The following is a 21,976-nucleotide window of genomic DNA, read 5'->3' on the forward strand; positions in this document are numbered from 1 at the left end:
GGTTAATGGAGGTGAGAATTTATTGGGTGACATAACCCATTATCCTACTAAAAGAAACTAAATCAAAATGTGAAAAAATAATACACTTAAACATTTAATATTTGAGACGTTTGCGGAAGAAATCATAAACAAATGTATGTGTACTTTTAATTAAATAAGCGCGAAATTATTGTGATCTGACCTGAAACGTAGGTGCGAATTCATCTGATGTGAACCAAAAAAAAAAAAAATTATTAAAATAAAAATTATTTTAAAAATATTTTTGCAGATTTAAATGGATAGATTTTTGATGAAATTAAAAAATATTGTTGAATGAATTATTGCTTAAAGGTTTTATTGTAAAATGTATGTGACAGCACTGTTACACGTTTTGAAGAATAACCCATCAATGAAAATTTTCAACAATTTTACATCCCAGTGTCAGACCACTTTCTCCACTAATATAAGTACAAATATTTAACTGCTGAGCGTTTTATTAAATTTATAATAATAAATAGTTGAACTTAAATTTATAATATTATTTTATTAAATAGTTGAACTTCAATGCTTTCAAGTCCATTGCTTTATATGAGTCTTTTTTTACTAAAAGTACGGTTTTTGTACTAAAATTCAGTTTGTAATTGTTTATTTTTGCTTGGAACTTACGTTTTAAATTGTCACGGAATCGAACATGAACTGTAAATCCTTGTCCTTTAGTAGGTATTCTGAATTCTACGAGGCCGACGTTCTGAGAAGCATGGAAGGACTTTCTGGGTTTGTTCCTTCCACAGAATTCCCTGTAGCGCTCCTCCTCTGGTTTTGGATGGTCTATAGGGCTCGGGAAAAACTGGCCATTTAATTCCCAGCCATCAATAACCTATAAAATATTATGATTTGGAAAAACGAAATTTGTCTGAGTAAAAATATAATAATTAATGTCATAAAATCAATTTTTACAGTGGTAGAAAAATATGTTGTTATTCTTACAATACTTGTTTTGAGATTTTTCTCACTTTGTATGAAAAAAAAGTTCATGCATTGAGTTTTATCTGATTTAAACTCCAATATATGTTCTTCATACGATTAAAATTATTTTTTAATTGGAAAATGAAAAACGTTAACCCTGTGGGGTGTATCATTTCTTAGAAAACTAAATATTGCTTACTTTATTTTTTAGAATGAAGTGAGCAATAGTTGAAGTTAGAATTCTTAAGATTTATAATTCTTAAGATTTATTTTATTATCTAGAACAGCATTCCTCAAACTTTTTTCACCCGCGGACGAGCAAAACCTTTTTTAAATATTTCTGTTGCAGTTAAATTTTGAAACATTGTTTTTCTTATTACTTTGTTTTTGGGTATTTTTGTGATCTATAGTTGTTTGCTCTAGGTTTAAAACCGTTATAATTTTGTATAGACTGCAGACAAACTTAACATTTCACTGATAGAGACCAAATACCAGTACAACAATGTTATTTTGTATTTTAAGTTACCGATATCTGTATCGGTTGCTTATTACACTAAATACCATTTGACGGAGCACTAATAAAGTGGAGCACTTTAAAAGCAATCATCAAAAAGAAGAAACGAAAAAATGTATTCAAAGAGAAATTACCTTAATTATAGAATTTAAAAAAAAGTAGGTGAAAGAAATTATTTTGGGGAAAAGGCATTACTTATTAAACAACCGAAATGAAAATTAAAAAACATGGTTTAAATGAATCAAAATGCTTTTTTTGGTTAAAAAAAGTTCTTAAATTAGACAAGGAGAAAACAACAATTAACTAGGGGTAACAGTATTAGACATAGAGTAACAACTATAAATCACAAAAATACCTTATCTATTGAATTAGATGCGGGTTGTGGGGATAGGGAGAGGGGGCAAGAGAAATACCGCACCTTTTCAAATGCTATAAACTACCCCTTTAGAATAAAAGCCAAAAAAGAGAGAAATTCGCATTAAAACTCCCCCCCCCCCAAAAAAAAAAAAAAACTTTCAATGGCACAGTCTGAGCCACCGACCTCCCTCCTGGATACTCCCAAGAAAATCCAAACAATATCTAATACAAAAGGAAAATATCGAAAAAATAAATAGAAACTCCGGAATTTTATTTCCGAAAATTTTATTTTTAGTTTCGATATTTTGTCAAGAAAGTAGTTGATAGCGAGAAAACAATCAAGTTTTATAATGCTGATATATTAGCAGTTCAAATTTGAAGTTGGAATACCTACATCTTTTTCCCTTTTTTTTTCCAATTTCAAAAAATAAACTAAAAACCAAAAGAAAGAAAAAGAATCTAGAAAAGAAATTGCATATCTATCCACACAAGTCACGTAAACAGATGACATTTTAAAGGAAAAAGAAACATATTTAACTGATTTTTAGCATATTAATGCCATTTGGTCAAGAAAAGTACTTAAGAAATTCAAAGTTCATTAAAACAAAAATATTACATCAACAAATTTTGCGCATGACTTGTAAAAAACAATAAAATTTTATGCATTTTCATTCCTAAAATAATAATTAAAACATTACTATTAAAACAATTGCTGCATACTAGGATACTCATAATTATTTCCCTCATTTTTTTTTTCTTTTTTCCAAATTAAAACATTTTTTTGTTTTAAAGTAATAATTAACATTATTACTTTAAAAAAAACTTAGTTATGCAAAGTTGTAGGTAAAACTAAATGTTTTGTTACATTAACGAGTTTACTAAATAATTTCCGTAGTTCGTAAAATCAAATTCCTTAGAAATGTTAAATTTGAATATTATTATGGAAGACAAATGTATGTAACGAATGGTACATATTTAAAAGAATACAAGAAAAACAGAAACTAAATTTCTAACAAAAGATTCATCAATACTTGAAGTGAGGACAAGATAATAAAATAACGAGAGTAACAGCAACTACTAGTATCACTAAACAAAACGAGCTGATGTGTGCATCACCTGACTTCCTTTTACACCAATTTAATGCTATTTCCCTATTATTGCAATTTTAATGGGATTCTCTCTCTAACTCTTTAAATATCACTAGCAATGGCCACATTGAAAGCAGATTTAATAAAAAAAAAAAAAAAAAATTCGCCAAATTTTTCGCCAAGTTGGCGACAAAACTTGGCAACCAAAAGACTGGCGATATATCGCCAAGTGACCGCCAAATTATAACACCACTTGAGTTTGCATCGAAATTAACAATGATTTCCCCCCAAAAAGGTGCAAAAGACCCCTTTAGAAACACCCGAATGCAACCAAAATAGGAGGTGCACAACTAGACCCCACTACGAGTCTATGTACCAAATTTCAACTTTCTAGGACATACCATTTTTGAGTTATGCGAGATACATACGCACATACGCACATACACACATACGCACATACATACAGACGTCACGAGAAAAGTCGTTGTAATTACCTCGGTGATGGTCAAAATGGATATTTCGCGTGTCTATACATTCTTAGGCACTTTTCCGCATGTGGTCGAATCGAAAAAAAAACTCAACATTCATTTGGGGGTGAGCAAAATGGAAATTAAGGGCGATTTTTGAGTGAAAATTTTTTCGCGAATACAATACTTCCTTTTTTGTAAAAGGAAGTAAAAATTCCTGTCTGAAAAACATTAAACACTAAATGTAATTTAAATATTTTAAATTGTGAATTCCATTGAAAAGTGTTTTACAATTGAATCGTTTGAAATAAAACTTAAACAATAGCTTTATTTAAACACTAGATCTATTCAAAAGTTAAAAATATTCTTAATTTTACCCCCCCCCCTGCAAAAAAACCCCAGCCGATAACGTTTTCCCCCACGGTAAAACCGTTGTTGTAGTCGTATCTTGTGTTCATTACTTTAAGCTTTACTAATAATAAAGCTGAAGGTCTCTTTGTCTGGATGTCTGGATCTCTCTCTGTCAGGATCTCTGTGACGCACATAGCGCCTAGACCGTTCATGCGATTTTCATGAAATTTGATACAAAATTAATTTGTATCATGAAGGTGTGCACTTCGAAGCAATTTTTCGAAAATTAAATTTTGTTATTTTTCTATTCCAATTTTAAGAACATTTTACCGAGCAAATTATCACAACGTGGACTACTAGTGTGGTACACGCATGGCTTTCCCCGTAGTAGAAAATTAAAAGGTCATTTGGTTCGCTTGTATATTTACAAATAATGGATGATGAATTTCTCGCCAATTTTCCATAGTCATTTGCTTGCTCACGTAACGGTTCCACGTTATAATAATTTGGTAATTTATTCGTCCACGTTGTGAAAATTTGCTCGGTAAAATGTTCTTAAAATTGGAATAGAAAAATAACAAAATCGAATTTTCGAAAAATAGCTTCGAAGTGCACACCTTCATGCTACAAATTAATTTTGTATCAAATTTCATGAAAATCGCATGAACGGTCTAGGCGCTATGTGCGTCACAGAGATCCTGACAGAGAGAGATCCAGACATCCAGACAGAGAGACCTTCAACTTTATTATTAGTAAAGCTTAAAGTAATGAACACAAGATACGACTACAACAACGGTTTTACTGTGGGGGAAAACGTTATCGGCTGGGGTTTTTTGCAGGGTGGGGGGGGGGGGTAAAATTAAGAATATTTTTAACTTTTGAATTTTGTGAACCGAATCTTGAAAATTTTCAGATCAGTACAAATTCTAAAGAGATGGTGCACTAATAGATTTAATTTGTTTTGCTTTTCGTTTTTAACTTGAAGCCTTTGTTTTCTTGTGAAACCAAAAAAAAATAAAAATAAAAATAAAAAAATCGTAACTATTGAGATGGTTTTAAGTTATTTTATGCTAAACCTTTCTTTCTAGCATTCTGATTTTAAAAATGAAAAGCTTTTAATTCCATCCATACGCTATGTTTAGTACTTATGAAGTGCTCGAAACTAGTATAAAGTGATTAAGTCTAAGAATACTTTTATACACGACTTTTACCTCTTAAACTCCCCTGTAAAGTTTAGCAGTACGAAATCTATTGATCTGGAGTTACGAAAGTCTGATTCTCTTTTCTTTTTTAAAAAAAAGAGTGAGCTAAAAGAACGGACATATTTAATTTCGATTGAAAAATATTTCCTCTGTCTCACAAGTCAACGTTTTTTTATATATGTTTTAAATATTTGTTGATTTGATTGGTTTCTTTTCCTTTTTCAACTGTACTTTTCAGCAATATTTTTAATGAAAAAAACACCTGAACATGAAAAACATGAAATACACCACCAGCTCAGTCATTCCAGCCGAGAACTGCAGTTTCGTGCTTATTAGCACTCATCAGCTCGGCATAGGAAGTGACTGAGCTGGAGGTGGGAAACCTCTTAAGGAAGTCAAGAGTGCCAAACAAACTGGTAGCTAATACAGAATTAGCACTGACCAGACGAGTGACCGAAGTTGTTCAATTCATCAACGACATAGCTTGATTATTTGGGAGAGCAAATTTTCTATTCAACTCGAAATAACGACAGTTCAACATTTTAAACTGGTTATTACTTTAATTAGTAACTGGAACATATGTACATTGAAAATTGTGTAAAAAGGATGGAACATTTCGAAAGGTTGAACAAAAAAGACTCATTTCGACATTCACTAGCATAGTTCAAACTCAACATCGACGGCAGACGAACATTCGAATAGCCACGAGCCAATACAGCAACGCCCTTTTTGTAGGTGTCTGAGTGTTGCCAACAATCAATGCCAAAACTATCAAGTGCTCGTGACAGAAGCAATGGTTCGGATCAACTCAAAGATTGAAGGCAAGGTATGGTATTTTCAGTAAGTTACCGCCCCTAAGTGATAATAATCTTAGCGATAGTAATAATCTTAAATACATAAGCTTAAGTGATAATAATCCCAATAATAATAATAATTTTAAATACATAATCATAAGTAATAAGATTCTTAATGATAATAATAATCTTAAATACATAATCTTAAGTAATAATAATCTTAAGTACATAATATTAAGTACCTAATACTATTCTTAATTATAATAATAATAATAATAACAACAATAACAACAGTAACAATAATAATAATAGCAATAATAATAAATCGATTCGAGGCATACGATTTATTCGAATGCGAAAGAAAAAAATTCATATCACAAAATTTGTATTTATTCTTTTCAGTATTTTTTCATTCTAACACCCATGAGGCAAAATATGTGTTTATGCAGTATAAACATGTTTCAAGGATAAATACTTACACTTAAAAGCCCTCCTTTTGTGCAGGAAATATCGAAAGATTTAAACTCCAGCTCCACTTTTTGGTCTGGCCTAGCTATGAGGTATAATCCACAAACTTGATCTTCGCTTGTGCCATCTGAGCGAAAGGAGTACAGGCCTTCCTCGGATTTCACAAATATGCACTCTATGAATAGAATTTTTTCAAAGAAAGAAAATGTTTAAAAAAAAAAGTTTCAGAACACATTGAGCGATCAATATATATTATTTAGAAAACTTGTCTGTAAGAAAAATATGCAAGGCAATTGAGTTCAAGATGATTTATCAGAGAAGGAGCCGTTGAGCTGTTGCATTAGACAAGTAAGTTTAAGCATTTCATTTTTTTGAAAAGATCAAAATAAATACTGGTAAGAAAAAAACTTGAATTTTAATACAGTATTCTTGTTTGATTTTCTTTGAAGCTAGATTGCAAATACATAAAAAAAAGATATATATATATATATTATATATATATATATATATATATATATATATATATATATATATATATATATATATATATATATATATATATATATATATATATATATATATATATATATATATATACTAGCAGTACCAGCACAGCGATGCCCGTGCTAAAAACTTAATGGAAGTCCGTTGAATGAAAAAAAAATTGACGCCCTCTCCCCCTCTGATGTAAAATGATCATTTTTCTTTGTATAAAATGCGTACACATTTTTTCAAAGAAGAAAAAAACCTATTAAGGTTTCTTTGGAATTTAAAACTTTTCGTCAAATCATTAAATTAAATTTACAGTTGCTTTAAAACTCTATTTAGCGAGTGAAGCGGTTTTTACTACAATTTAAAATATTTCGCAAATAAACAAAAAAAAGATATCAAATAATATCTTTCAAATGTAAAAATAGTTCCGCAACTCTATTGTTTATCGCCAAACTCGCCCAGCAACCACGCTCTCATAATCCATCCGTCTAACGAAAAAAAAAAAAAAAAAAGTGGAACATTTAAAAATCATCGTTAGAAAAAAGAAGAAAATGTCGTACATTTCACTCGGATAAAAACAAATCAAAAGTTTCTTTTCTTCCAAAACAAATCGCCAAAACAATGAACTACATTTACGGTTGCTTTAAAGATATAATCCTAGACTGAACTGCTCAGCGCCTAACTCGCCAAGCGACCACGCTACCGGAACCCAGCCCTTTTGCAAGTGAAGCGGATGTTTTTTCTTTGGCAAAGAAAAATGTAAACTAATAGCAAAAATACCCGGCGTTGCCTGGGTTAGCAATAATTATGAGAAACAATCGTTACTTGCATTTGTTTTCTGTTTTAAGTGAAAGAACTTAAAACACACCTTTTTGACGTGATTTAAAATCTAGCTTTTTCCTTACTCATAAAACTAAAGTAGCAGTAAGTAAAAAGAGCAAAATAGTATTCATTTAGAAACGAAAACACGAAATTTAAGCGTATACAAATGTGAAGAATTTCCGAAATATGAAATTAAACTTCACATGTTTAAAAAGATTTATCAGTTAATACTTTTTTTTTTTACATTGAGTCTTACCTTCTCTGTATGTCTATTGAAGAACGAAGTGTTTTAAAAAATGTAGCCGCGCGCCCGTGATCCCCTTAAACTTGCTTTAGTTAATTTGGAAAATTTCAATTATTGTGGGTTCTTGGTGCGATTTAAAATATTACCGAATTTGCGGAAATCGTTTTGGGATACCTTGGATAATGCTACCCCTCCTTACTTTGTAAAACGGTATGTTACTAATTTTTGTTAAAGAGATATTGTCGCCATATGCTAAAATACTTTTGGTCACCATAAAATGGCGCTAGACATTTTCATCCGTAATGTTTCCAAAATAAGTAGTAAAATTTGACGTTGGTTTGAATTTGTGCACAAAGTCACATTAATGGAAGTTTTTGTGCTGTTTATGGATTTGCCTAATTTAGTTGCTGGATTATTTTACAGTAAAAAAAGTTTTTAAAGATTCTTTGATTGGCGATATTTTGTTTACATTCTGAAAGCTGACAAACATTATTACATAGTCTTTGGCTTCAAAAACCGCGACAGTTGAAAAAAAATGCCAAATGCATCCGCTACTGAAATCTTTCTACATAAATTTTGGTGAGGTTTCTGCTGTTAGATTGGATAATGATTAAGTGTCCAATCAGCACAAATAAATATAAAAAAAACCCAGTAATTACAATTGAAGTTCCGTTTAAATGGAAAATAATCAGCCAAATCTAGTTATTATTAGCCAATCTTGGGGGGGGGGGACGTTACTTTAAGGTTTGACTTGAGAAAAGCCTCAAACAGACAGACGAAACACAAAAACATTCAACAATTCTAGCTTTGAACTGGGAGTTGAGATGATACACTAAAAAATGAATTGTATTGAGGAAAGCCTTCGAACATGGAACAAAAAAGCCCATAACTCGTTTTTCATACAACTTAGAACTTTCTAACAGATGCCATCTTCAGCAGAAAAATAAGCGCTTTCGATGGACACATAATTTTAATATGTGCACATATTTTTTCACCGTCATATTGGGGCATTTATGCGAAAATTTGGACAAATTAGAATAATAAAGGAACTATCAGTCGGATTTTTTTCGAACTGGTCTACAAACCTCCCCAGTGCCAAAAAGAACAAACGGTGAAAGTTTCAGCCAAATCTGTCGGGTAGTTTCTGAGATCTTAGGGAACAAATTTACCAAACTCCATTTATATATATATATATATATATATATATATATATACATATGGTTATTTTATATTTTAGTAATTTATTGCTTTTGACTATTCGATTTACTCGAAGTCGCTTATTTTTATGAAGTTTTACGAAACAATTATGTAATTACGCAGAAAAATAATAACCAGTAAATGTGAAACTCTGCTATAAGAAACGTGTTATACAACTTTTCACAAATACCCTTCTCCAGAACATTGGAGCATACTCATTTGATGGAGATCTCTACACTGAAGACAAAGTGCAGCTGGCTAGAGCAGCCACCAAAGCCGACGGAATCATTTGACTTCTTGTTAAACATGACAAAAACCAACAACAAATACAAATACATTGAAATCCCGGTTACAACGAAATTCAAGGGACCCCAAATTTTGTTCGCTATAGCGGTAATTTCGTTATGACGTAATTCAAACAATGCAACAGCACTACGGCAGTTACATTGGGACTGTAAATTTATTTTGTAGAAACGAAAATTTCGTTGGGTATTCGTTGTAACGGGATTTCCCTGTACAAAATTGACTGCTCTACCAACAAAGATGATAGTAAAGCAACAATTTTGTTAACAAAATAATTATTTGTATTACCAATTCAATTAGTTAAAAAGTATTTTTATTTACAGTAATCCCTCGTTATATCGCGCTTTTCGGGGGACAAAGAAAAAGAGCGATATATCCGAAAGCGACATTATGACATTAGTTTCTAATGGTTTCGATGTGGGTACTATCACACCTATTGAAATTTAAACAAGATTGAAATTTAAGTAAATTTTCACCGTCAGAAAGTTAAAATCATCAAATGGCGAATGAAGACGATCTTTCTGAGCTACCGCGAGATAAGAAAGCATTCCGATACCCTCTTATTCCGAGTAGGTTCTATAATCCGTTTTACTTGCTGTAGAAAGGATGTGAAAAGTAAAAGAAATCAGATTGTTTCCAGGAAACTAGTTCGCCCGTCCAGATCATTATTCCCTTCTTTGATGCAAATCCTGGTTTGTGCAACCAAGTACAAATCTTTTCTATACTAAAAGAAGGGCGTATGTTCTCTTCTACATGGGCTACTATGACACTTGCTTGATGTCTCTCACTCCTTGTAAAGGCAATGTATCAATACAAAAGAAGATGTCAAGTAGTTTACAGACCACCTTAAACTGAAATATACTGTGCGGGTATGTACATTTGGATGACAGGAATTGCTGCTGCTTGTCCAGCGAATTCAGAAGAATTGCTTCCTTTTGTTCATTGACAAAATAGAGAAGAAAGAGACCTTCTCTGTGCAATACCATATGTTTTCAGAAATGGTTTCAAACTTAAAGCAAAGTTTTTTTCTTATTTTAGGCTTTAATATTTCGGGAGACAGAAGAAAAGAGCGATATATCCGAATAAGCGATATAACGAGGCGCGATATAACGAGGGGTTACTGTATTTTATTCATTATCTAGCAATATACTGTCGAACTCGCTTGAAACGAGCCCTGATTTAATGAGAATTCAGATTTAACCAGGAAATCAGAAATACTTGGTTGGTACAATGTTAAGTCTCTGGAAGCATAACTCACTTTTACGCTTTTTACCAGTAAACTCCGCTTAAAGCGAGCAATATTTTTTTGATTCGTAAAATTTCTGTTAACTTCCAGTTCAGCTTATCCTTTTTTGGTGAATTTTCTTTAACACTCCAAAGTCAACCAAAGTTAGTGGTAAATCATAAATCCTGAAAATAAGCGCTGACAGCATTTTTTTTAAATTGTAGAGTACAAACAGATATAAAAATTATATATGTGTGTACATGTGCTGTGTATTCCTCAAAAACAATGACATAAGAAAAAGACATTCAGACAATTCAAAGCAAAGCAACCAACTTATTTGCGACTGAACAGTGATTAAAGAGATAAAAGAAAGCAAATATGATGAATTTTCATGATTTTTTTTACACGAACTCGCTTTTTACGAGCACTCGTTTATAACGAGCAAATACCGCGGTCCCATTGTGCTTGTGTTAAGCGAGTTCGACTGTTTGTTTATATTAGATGATTTAATTTAGTTCATTAAACATTATTTGTAAGAACTAAACCTTGCATGCAAAATCTTCTTAAGTTTAATCGTTTCCACGATTCATTGCCTAAAAGTTATGAAGCTTTTTAAAATTAAAATCACTATTTTTATCCTTAATGTCAATTTACATAAATGAAAACGTTCACCGTGTTGACAAAAAAGTCACCCTTTGATGAATCAAATCAACACCGCCTGTGTCCACTATAGGTTTGAAAAGGAACCAAGAACTGCATGAAAGTTGTACCCAACTAAAGCCATTTTCTGAAGATCTTGTGACGCAAATATGCCGAATTCCAACAGATTTTGTGAGCTGAATCAGGTGATTTTAAAAGGTCCCAAACGTGTGAGTGAGTAGGCGTTATTATCAACGAAGTCTTGCTTGTGCTTGTGGAAAAAACTCCATGACTCATTTGAATATTAGTTCTAATTTGATTCTTCGGATCACGATAGGTGACTTCTACTGTCTGTTGGTCACTGTTCTAGTGCAACAGGGCTGGGATGAACTTTCATCAGTAAACTGCGGCAATTCCTGTGGAATTCGAAATCGCTTTTGATTCACATAACTGCGTCTAGACACGTTGAAATTTCACTGTGAAATATAAAAAAATCAGGAAAGTGCACTCATCTTCTGCACAGGAGAAGTAAGTATCATCGTTACTTTTGTCACTCTGTGAAATACCCATCTTGTCATAAAGATAAAAATATTAACTTTTATACCTTTTAACAAAGTTACTTTGCTAGCTTCAACTTTAGCTTCTAGCAAAAATGTGAACTCTAAACATTAAGTCCTCTTTATATCTAACTAACAATAAAAGTATCTAAGAAAAGCACTCTCCAAGAGAAAAGCTTTTAACATTGATTTGTGATTCAATATAGTTCTTTTCATAGACCTAAATTACCGAAAATATTAATTAATATTTGTTCGATGATAATGCTGCTTCGTTTAAGAAAAAAAAACAACACAGACGTACCCGATTTTACGTTCCTCGAATCTACGTTTTCCCACTATTTTACGTTTTTTCATCAGGTTCCAGTTTTTCCGTATTAGTAGGGGGGCATACTACATTCCGTGGGAAATTTCGTGAGGAAATTGTGAGACCAATTTTAATATATTCCTTATAGTCTATATAACTATGCCTCACCGGGTGTTTTGCTTGCATTCGTGTCAGACGGCTTGTATGACGTCATCAATCCAAGATGGCGGCTTTGATGAGTTTTTGAAATTATGAGCTTATTTTTGGGTATTTTGTGATAATTTTCTAGTGAATTTACTTGATTAATATTCTATTCACCTTCTTATTATAAATTAAAAAATATTTGATTTATTTGTTTATTGACTCATTTTTTTGGAAAATTCTAATAAATGCTATTTTTTTACCTTGGCACACTCTAATTAGCAATTTAAAAGTATCTCGGGTGAGCTTTCGCAGTTAAAAATATTTTCATTTTTCAGGCTAAGATCCCTAAACATTAGTACAGTTGAACCTCGTTAATTCGAACACGATCATAACGAAGTACTGCTAAAGCGAACTACATTTGCGGGCACAGTCCTTCTGTTGAAAATCACTTAACACACTCATCACTATTGTTTTTTAGATGAAACGAGCTACTGTTGAGACAAATTTACTTTGAATGTCCCTTTGAGTACGTTTTAACGATGTTCGATTGCGTAATCGTTCAACAGAATACCTAATAACCTGTATAATTGCGCTTTACGAGGAGCTTTTCTTACATCCTATACAACGCGCCCCAGTAACGCAAAACAGTCCCGTGCAGGACGATTTTCTGACCCTCACCCTTGACCTCTTTGACCGGATGTGAATATCGTATTAGATCGGGGGTGCTCTTAAGGAATTCGTAGGGAGAGTAGAAGAAAAAGCTTCTGAGTAGAGAAAGTATTGTTTGCCGGTTTGTTGGTGAATAATCTGATCCACAAGTACGGTTATTTTTTCCTTAACCTATTTCTGCTGTTTTATTCACGATGTCTTCCATCACAGAAACTCATTTACAAGTTTCTTTGCCTCCATCTTCAAAAAAAGCAAGGCTACAAATTAATTACAAGCTGTGTATTTTTTGTCAGATTAAGAAAGACCGATTAGTTAAACCCATTGGTTATGACACAGTGTTAGAATGTATCAAGAAGAGAGCAGAATGGAATGACAAAGAGTATACATTACTTAAGGATAAGATTAACGAATGTGACCGTAGAAGAATTGAAAAATGAAAACGCATCATGGCATGCAGAATGCTACAAGAAGTGCACTAATGAAGCAAGTATGGACAGAAGTAAGAGATTACACGAAATGGATAAGAATGAACCACCTTGTTCTACTTTCATTCATGAAGACAATGTTGTAGGCTACACAACGAGATCCGAAATTGTCGTTGGTGACAAAAATAAGCGTTTTCTGCTTCGAAAATGGGAGTGTAAAAAAACCTTTGGTGGCGATAAAAAAGATTCTGCAGGTCAGCAATTAGAAAAAGCCATTGAAATTTCCAATTTCAAAGTTAAACTCAGTGGCAGTACAGATCTAGGAGAGCCTCATGCAAAGAACATTTTATACCATAAATCTTGCTGGGAAAAAAATGTATTTAATGTTTTACGAAAACATCGCGATCTTGATGCAGTAACAAAGTCGCAAGACATTTCTAATGAAGCAACAGACGTAGAATTTCTGTGTGCATTAAATAATTTTCTTGTTGAGGGAAATGTTACTACAATAGCAGATCTTGAAATGAATTATCAGTCAATTGCAAATAAAAATGAAGGAAAGAGTAAAACGCGAAAAGAAATTAAAAATCTCATTCAAGAAGAAATGGATGACGCTATATTTAGTAATCCAAAAAGAGTAAAATAAGTCGCAACGCGTGTCTTTAAAGGCAACTGTAGACATTACCCTAGCTAATGCAGAAGATGATTGTATAGACATTGGAAAAACATGAGAACTATCTTTGAAGCAGCAAACACTTTACGCAAAGCAGTTTTATCTCATCAGAAATGGATATTTACAGGATCTCTTGATCAGAATCAGATAGTTGATGCCGTTCCAACCGAAGTTGACCAGTTTTTTAAATGGCACTGCAACGGAAAATTTGAAATTAATTCTACTTCTGAGGTGCAGGACAATACCGTGCTAAACAAAGCAAAAGACTGTCACACATATTCATGTATGAAATACTGTCTCCGTACCAAGCTTCAAAAAAAAAACTGTTCATCGACACACCCGAGACATGCCTTTGCAAGTTGGTGTTGGCCTTACAATGCACTCTGCTACCCGAAGCAAATTTATAATTGATTTTTTACATAAAATAGGAGTTTCGATTGATTATGCTAAAGTTCTACGTTTGGAAACACAGATAGCGAATGAGGTAACAAGGCGCATGGATGAGAGTGGCGGGATCTATATTCCTCCTGATCTGATAAAGGCAAGATTTCTGTTTTGTGCTGCAGATAACATTGATTTCCTTGAAGGCACATCTTATGGAAAAGTTACTTTGCATGGCACAGTAATGGTACTTTATCAACAGAAAAAAGACTCGGATAGACAAATTTCACTTTCTCTTACCACACCTTCAGCAGCCTTCAGTTCCCTTTCGACATTACCTCAGTCCTTGACTGAAATAACGTCTTATAAAATTGCAAAGACAAGTAAGCCCAAATGTTCAGCATTTGGAGAAGTATTAGAAGATAATAAAACAGAAAGTGAGATATTAAATCAGTTCCACTTAGAAGATATGTTTTGGATGATGGCCCGCGTTCAGCAAATAAAACATGAATCTGTTAATGATGATTTACATGAATCTGAAAGTGACGTAGATGATGGAAGTGCATCAAGCCCTGAACCTGTTATCCAAATTCCAAACTTGTCCGCGTACAACTCTATAGTTAAAAAACAGCATATCACTGAAACGCGTGTTTGTGTATTACATCTCATCGATAGCAGCTCAAGTTTTTCATCAACACAGCTTACTTTCATGCAGAAACTAGAAGACGTAAATAAATATATTTTAGGAGAAAATTCACCGATAGTAGTCACCATGGATATTGGGTTACACAAACCAGTTTTAAAACTTGCTATGGCAAACAAAAACTTGTTCCATAATTGGATTATTAGGCCTGGTGAATTCATACGGTTATGGCTATGCTGCGAGCAATTGGGTTATATTTAGATGGTACAGGTCTCGACTCCACTTTGACTGAGTTATACAGTGAAGCTGTAGTGTAAAAAATTCTTGCAGGAAAGTGTGTTAGACGGGCTATAGAAGCACATTCTACGTTAAGGGTTACACTATTCAAACGTTATCTCGATGCCTTTTATACACACAATGAAGAAATTAAATTTCAAAGCGATTATAAAGTGCAAAAACTAATCAATTGCTTTCAAGAAAAAAAGTATTGTGGAGCAAAAGTACTTTACTCAAATGTAATGCAGATATTAATAGATTTTAAAATACATGAAAAAAATGAAATATTTTGAGGATACAGAATCAAGTGGAAGACCAATATTTAAACTTGCTTTGTTATATATGCATATGGTTGATACTATGCTACTTTTTGTACGGTCTGTTAGGTCAGGAAATTGGGAATTACACATTTCTTCATTGGAAGCTTTCGTTCCCTATTTCTTCGCTTTGGATTTAACAAATTATGCAAGTATGATATCATGGTACCTGATTGATATGAAGCGTCTTTAAGTTAAGCATCCAAATCTTTGGAATGCATTTATGGAAGGAAATTGGGTTGTTAAAAAGTCTTCTGTACCATTTTGCGCTTTAGGGTCATATGAAGCTTTAGAGCAAGAGAATAGGAGAATGAACGTAATTGGTGGAATAGTAAATATAACTCCAAAGAAAAATACTTAAGCGCGATTTTTTTTTTTTTTTTGACCTCTCCAGAGCTGGCAAGGCTTTCTGATAAAACTAAAGCAATGATTGGATTAAATGAAATGTTAAAGAGTAAACATCATGATTTGGCAGGTTCAAGAGGAAAGCTTTCCAAAATATTTTTTAACTGCTATTGGTAACTAAAAAAGTTCATAAAATCTGAATCGAAAATCACAAATAACGAAAGAAAAAAAAAGAAAAAAAAAAACTTATTCTATATGGGTAATTTGTTTTTAAATTTGAAAAGTAATCGCATTAAAATATTAAATATGTAATACAAGTTGAAAAAAAAATCATAAATAGGCCTCAAAAATGTGTTAAAACCGAGAATTTTCATCAATATCTAGTGCAGCCGCCATCTTGGATTAATGACGTCACACAGGCCGTCTGACACGAATTCAAACAAAACACCCGGTGAGGCATAGTTATATAGGCCATAAGGAATGTATTAGAATTGGTCTCATAATTTCCTCACGAAATTTCCCACGGAGTGTCTTTTACCTTAAGTAAGCAACTGGACTAGTAGGGGGGCATACTACATTCCGTGGGAAATTTCGTGAGGAAATTGTGAGACCAATTTTAATATATTCCTTATAGTCTATATAACTATGCCTCACCGGGTGTTTTGCTTGCATTCGTGTCAGACGGCTTGTATGACGTCATCAATCCAAGATGGCGGCTTTGATGAGTTTTTGAAATTATGAGCTTATTTTTGGGTATTTTGTGATAATTTTCTGGTGAATTTACTTGATTAATATTCTATTCACCTTCTTATTATAAATTAAAAACAAAATATTTGATTTATTTGTTTATTGACTCATTTTTTTGGAAAATTCTAATAAATGCTATTTTTTTACCTTGGCACACTCTAATTAGCAATTTAAAAGTATCTCGGGTGAGCTTTCGCAGTTAAAAATATTTTCATTTTTCAGGCTAAGATCCCTAAACATTAGTACAGTTGAACCTCGTTAATTCGAACACGATCATAACGAAGTACTGCTAAAGCGAACTACATTTGCGGGCACAGTCCTTCTGTTGAAAATCACTTAACACACTCATCACTATTGTTTTTTAGATGAAACGAGCTACTGTTGAGACAAATTTACTTTGAATGTCCCTTTGAGTACGTTTTAACGATGTTCGACTGCGTAATCGTTCAACAGAATACCTAATAACCTGTATAATTGCGCTTTACGAGGAGCTTTTCTTACATCCTATACAACGCGCCCCAGTAACGCAAAACAGTCCCGTGCAGGACGATTTTCTGACCCTCACCCTTGACCTCTTTGACCGGATGTGAATATCGTATTAGATCGGGGGTGCTCTTAAGGAATTCGTAGGGAGAGTAGAAGAAAAAGCTTCTGAGTAGAGAAAGTATTGTTTGCCGGTTTGTTGTTGAATAATCTGATCCACAAGTACGGTTATTTTTTCCTTAACCTATTTCTGCTGTTTTATTCACGATGTCTTCCATCACAGAAACTCATTTACAAGTTTCTTTGCCTCCATCTTCAAAAAAAGCAAGGCTACAAATTAATTACAAGCTGTGTATTTTTTGTCAGATTAAGAAAGACCGATTAGTTAAACCCATTGGTTATGACACAGTGTTAGAATGTATCAAGAAGAGAGCAGAATGGAATGACAAAGAGTATACATTACTTAAGGATAAGATTAACGAATGTGACCGTAGAAGAATTGAAAAATGAAAACGCATCATGGCATGCAGAATGCTACAAGAAGTGCACTAATGAAGCAAGTATGGACAGAAGTAAGAGATTACACGAAATGGATAAGAATGAACCACCTTGTTCTACTTTCATTCATGAAGACAATGTTGTAGGCTACACAACGAGATCCGAAATTGTCGTTGGTGACAAAAATAAGCGTTTTCTGCTTCGAAAATGGGAGTGTAAAAAAACCTTTGGTGGCGATAAAAAAGATTCTGCAGGTCAGCAATTAGAAAAAGCCATTGAAATTTCCAATTTCAAAGTTAAACTCAGTGGCAGTACAGATCTAGGAGAGCCTCATGCAAAGAACATTTTATACCATAAATCTTGCTGGGAAAAAAATGTATTTAATGTTTTACGAAAACATCGCGATCTTGATGCAGTAACAAAGTCGCAAGACATTTCTAATGAAGCAACAGACGTAGAATTTCTGTGTGCATTAAATAATTTTCTTGTTGAGGGAAATGTTACTACAATAGCAGATCTTGAAATGAATTATCAGTCAATTGCAAATAAAAATGAAGGAAAGAGTAAAACGCGAAAAGAAATTAAAAATCTCATTCAAGAAGAAATGGATGACGCTATATTTAGTAATCCAAAAAGAGTAAAATAAGTCGCAACGCGTGTCTTTAAAGGCAACTGTAGACATTACCCTAGCTAATGCAGAAGATGATTGTATAGACATTGGAAAAACATGAGAACTATCTTTGAAGCAGCAAACACTTTACGCAAAGCAGTTTTATCTCATCAGAAATGGATATTTACAGGATCTCTTGATCAGAATCAGATAGTTGATGCCGTTCCAACCGAAGTTGACCAGTTTTTTAAATGGCACTGCAACGGAAAATTTGAAATTAATTCTACTTCTGAGGTGCAGGACAATACCGTGCTAAACAAAGCAAAAGACTGTCACACATATTCATGTATGAAATACTGTCTCCGTACCAAGCTTCAAAAAAAACTGTTCATCGACACACCCGAGACATGCCTTTGCAAGTTGGTGTTGGCCTTACAATGCACTCTGCTACCCGAAGCAAATTTATAATTGATTTTTTACATAAAATAGGAGTTTCGATTGATTATGCTAAAGTTCTACGTTTGGAAACACAGATAGCGAATGAGGTAACAAGGCGCATGGATGAGAGTGGCGGGATCTATATTCCTCCTGATCTGATAAAGGCAAGATTTCTGTTTTGTGCTGCAGATAACATTGATTTCCTTGAAGGCACATCTTATGGAAAAGTTACTTTGCATGGCACAGTAATGGTACTTTATCAACAGAAAAAAGACTCGGATAGACAAATTTCACTTTCTCTTACCACACCTTCAGCAGCCTTCAGTTCCCTTTCGACATTACCTCAGTCCTTGACTGAAATAACGTCTTATAAAATTGCAAAGACAAGTAAGCCCAAATGTTCAGCATTTGGAGAAGTATTAGAAGATAATAAAACAGAAAGTGAGATATTAAATCAGTTCCACTTAGAAGATATGTTTTGGATGATGGCCCGCGTTCAGCAAATAAAACATGAATCTGTTAATGATGATTTACATGAATCTGAAAGTGACGTAGATGATGGAAGTGCATCAAGCCCTGAACCTGTTATCCAAATTCCAAACTTGTCCGCGTACAACTCTATAGTTAAAAAACAGCATATCACTGAAACGCGTGTTTGTGTATTACATCTCATCGATAGCAGCTCAAGTTTTTCATCAACACAGCTTACTTTCATGCAGAAACTAGAAGACGTAAATAAATATATTTTAGGAGAAAATTCACCGATAGTAGTCACCATGGATATTGGGTTACACAAACCAGTTTTAAAACTTGCTATGGCAAACAAAAACTTGTTCCATAATTGGATTATTAGGCCTGGTGAATTCATACGGTTATGGCTATGCTGCGAGCAATTGGGTTATATTTAGATGGTACAGGTCTCGACTCCACTTTGACTGAGTTATACAGTGAAGCTGTAGTGTAAAAAATTCTTGCAGGAAAGTGTGTTAGACGGGCTATAGAAGCACATTCTACGTTAAGGGTTACACTATTCAAACGTTATCTCGATGCCTTTTATACACACAATGAAGAAATTAAATTTCAAAGCGATTATAAAGTGCAAAAACTAATCAATTGCTTTCAAGAAAAAAAGTATTGTGAAGCAAAAGTACTTCACTCAAATGTAATGCAGATATTAATAGATTTTAAAATACATGAAAAAAATGAAATATTTTGAGGATACAGAATCAAGTGGAAGACCAATATTTAAACTTGCTTTGTTATATATGCATATGGTTGATACTATGCTACTTTTTGTACGGTCTGTTAGGTCAGGAAATTGGGAATTACACATTTCTTCATTGGAAGCTTTCGTTCCCTATTTCTTCGCTTTGGATTTAACAAATTATGCAAGTATGATATCATGGTACCTGATTGATATGAAGCGTCTTTAAGTTAAGCATCCAAATCTTTGGAATGCATTTATGGAAGGAAATTGGGTTGTTAAAAAGTCTTCTGTACCATTTTGCGCTTTAGGGTCATATGAAGCTTTAGAGCAAGAGAATAGGAGAATGAACGTAACTGGTGGAATAGTAAATATAACTCCAAAGAAAAATACTTAAGCGCGATTTTTTTTTTTTTTTTTTTTTTTTTTTTTTTTTTTTTTTTTTTTTTGACCTCTCCAGAGCTGGCAAGGCTTTCTGATAAAACTAAAGCAATGATTGGATTAAATGAAATGTTAAAGAGTAAACATCATGATTTGGCAGGTTCAAGAGGAAAGCTTTCCAAAATATTTTTTAACTGCTATTGGTAACTAAAAAAGTTCATAAAATCTGAATCGAAAATCACAAATAACGAAAGAAAAAAAAAGAAAAAAAAAACTTATTCTATATGGGTAATTTGTTTTTAAATTTGAAAAGTAATCGCATTAAAATATTAAATATGTAATACAAGTTGAAAAAAAAATCATAAATAGGCCTCAAAAATGTGTTAAAACCGAGAATTTTCATCAATATCTAGTGCAGCCGCCATCTTGGATTAATGACGTCACACAGGCCGTCTGACACGAATTCAAACAAAACACCCGGTGAGGCATAGTTATATAGGCCATAAGGAATGTATTAGAATTGGTCTCATAATTTCCTCACGAAATTTCCCATGGAGTGTCTTTTACCTTAAGTAAGCAACTGGACTAGTAGGGGGGCATACTACATTCCGTGGGAAATTTCGTGAGGAAATTGTGAGACCAATTTTAATATATTCCTTATAGTCTATATAACTATGCCTCACCGGGTGTTTTGCTTGCATTCGTGTCAGACGGCTTGTATGACGTCATCAATCCAAGATGGCGGCTTTGATGAGTTTTTGAAATTATGAGCTTATTTTTGGGTATTTTGTGATAATTTTCTGGTGAATTTACTTGATTAATATTCTATTCACCTTCTTATTATAAATTAAAAACAAAATATTTGATTTATTTGTTTATTGACTCATTTTTTTGGAAAATTCTAATAAATGCTATTTTTTTACCTTGGCACACTCTAATTAGCAATTTAAAAGTATCTCGGGTGAGCTTTCGCAGTTAAAAATATTTTCATTTTTCAGGCTAAGATCCCTAAACATTAGTACAGTTGAACCTCGTTAATTCGAACACGATCATAACGAAGTACTGCTAAAGCGAACTACATTTGCGGGCACAGTCCTTCTGTTGAAAATCACTTAACACACTCATCACTATTGTTTTTTAGATGAAACGAGCTACTGTTGAGACAAATTTACTTTGAATGTCCCTTTGAGTACGTTTTAACGATGTTCGACTGCGTAATCGTTCAACAGAATACCTAATAACCTGTATAATTGCGCTTTACGAGGAGCTTTTCTTACATCCTATACAACGCGCCCCAGTAACGCAAAACAGTCCCGTGCAGGACGATTTTCTGACCCTCACCCTTGACCTCTTTGACCGGATGTGAATATCGTATTAGATCGGGGGTGCTCTTAAGGAATTCGTAGGGAGAGTAGAAGAAAAAGCTTCTGAGTAGAGAAAGTATTGTTTGCCGGTTTGTTGGTGAATAATCTGATCCACAAGTACGGTTATTTTTTCCTTAACCTATTTCTGCTGTTTTATTCACGATGTCTTCCATCACAGAAACTCATTTACAAGTTTCTTTGCCTCCATCTTCAAAAAAAGCAAGGCTACAAATTAATTACAAGCTGTGTATTTTTTGTCAGATTAAGAAAGACCGATTAGTTAAACCCATTGGTTATGACACAGTGTTAGAATGTATCAAGAAGAGAGCAGAATGGAATGACAAAGAGTATACATTACTTAAGGATAAGATTAACGAATGTGACCGTAGAAGAATTGAAAAATGAAAAC

At 33.3% G+C, this 21,976-nt stretch overlaps 1 protein-coding gene across 1 annotated transcript in view; it reads right to left on the minus strand.

The window, feature by feature from the left end:
- LOC129226015 (corticotropin-releasing factor-binding protein-like) overlaps positions 1-21,976 on the minus strand; it is a 93,551-nt gene that overhangs the window by 20,106 nt on the left and 51,469 nt on the right. The window contains exons 3-4 of the mRNA XM_054860590.1: positions 6,198-6,361; positions 646-856 (exon numbers count right to left, since the gene is read on the minus strand). Coding sequence (XP_054716565.1) covers positions 646-856; positions 6,198-6,361 — 375 coding nt within the window. The remainder of the gene's footprint in view (positions 1-645; positions 857-6,197; positions 6,362-21,976) is intronic.

Source organism: Uloborus diversus, chromosome 7 (assembly GCF_026930045.1).
Source record: "Uloborus diversus isolate 005 chromosome 7, Udiv.v.3.1, whole genome shotgun sequence".
Lineage (NCBI taxonomy): Eukaryota > Metazoa > Arthropoda > Arachnida > Araneae > Uloboridae > Uloborus > Uloborus diversus.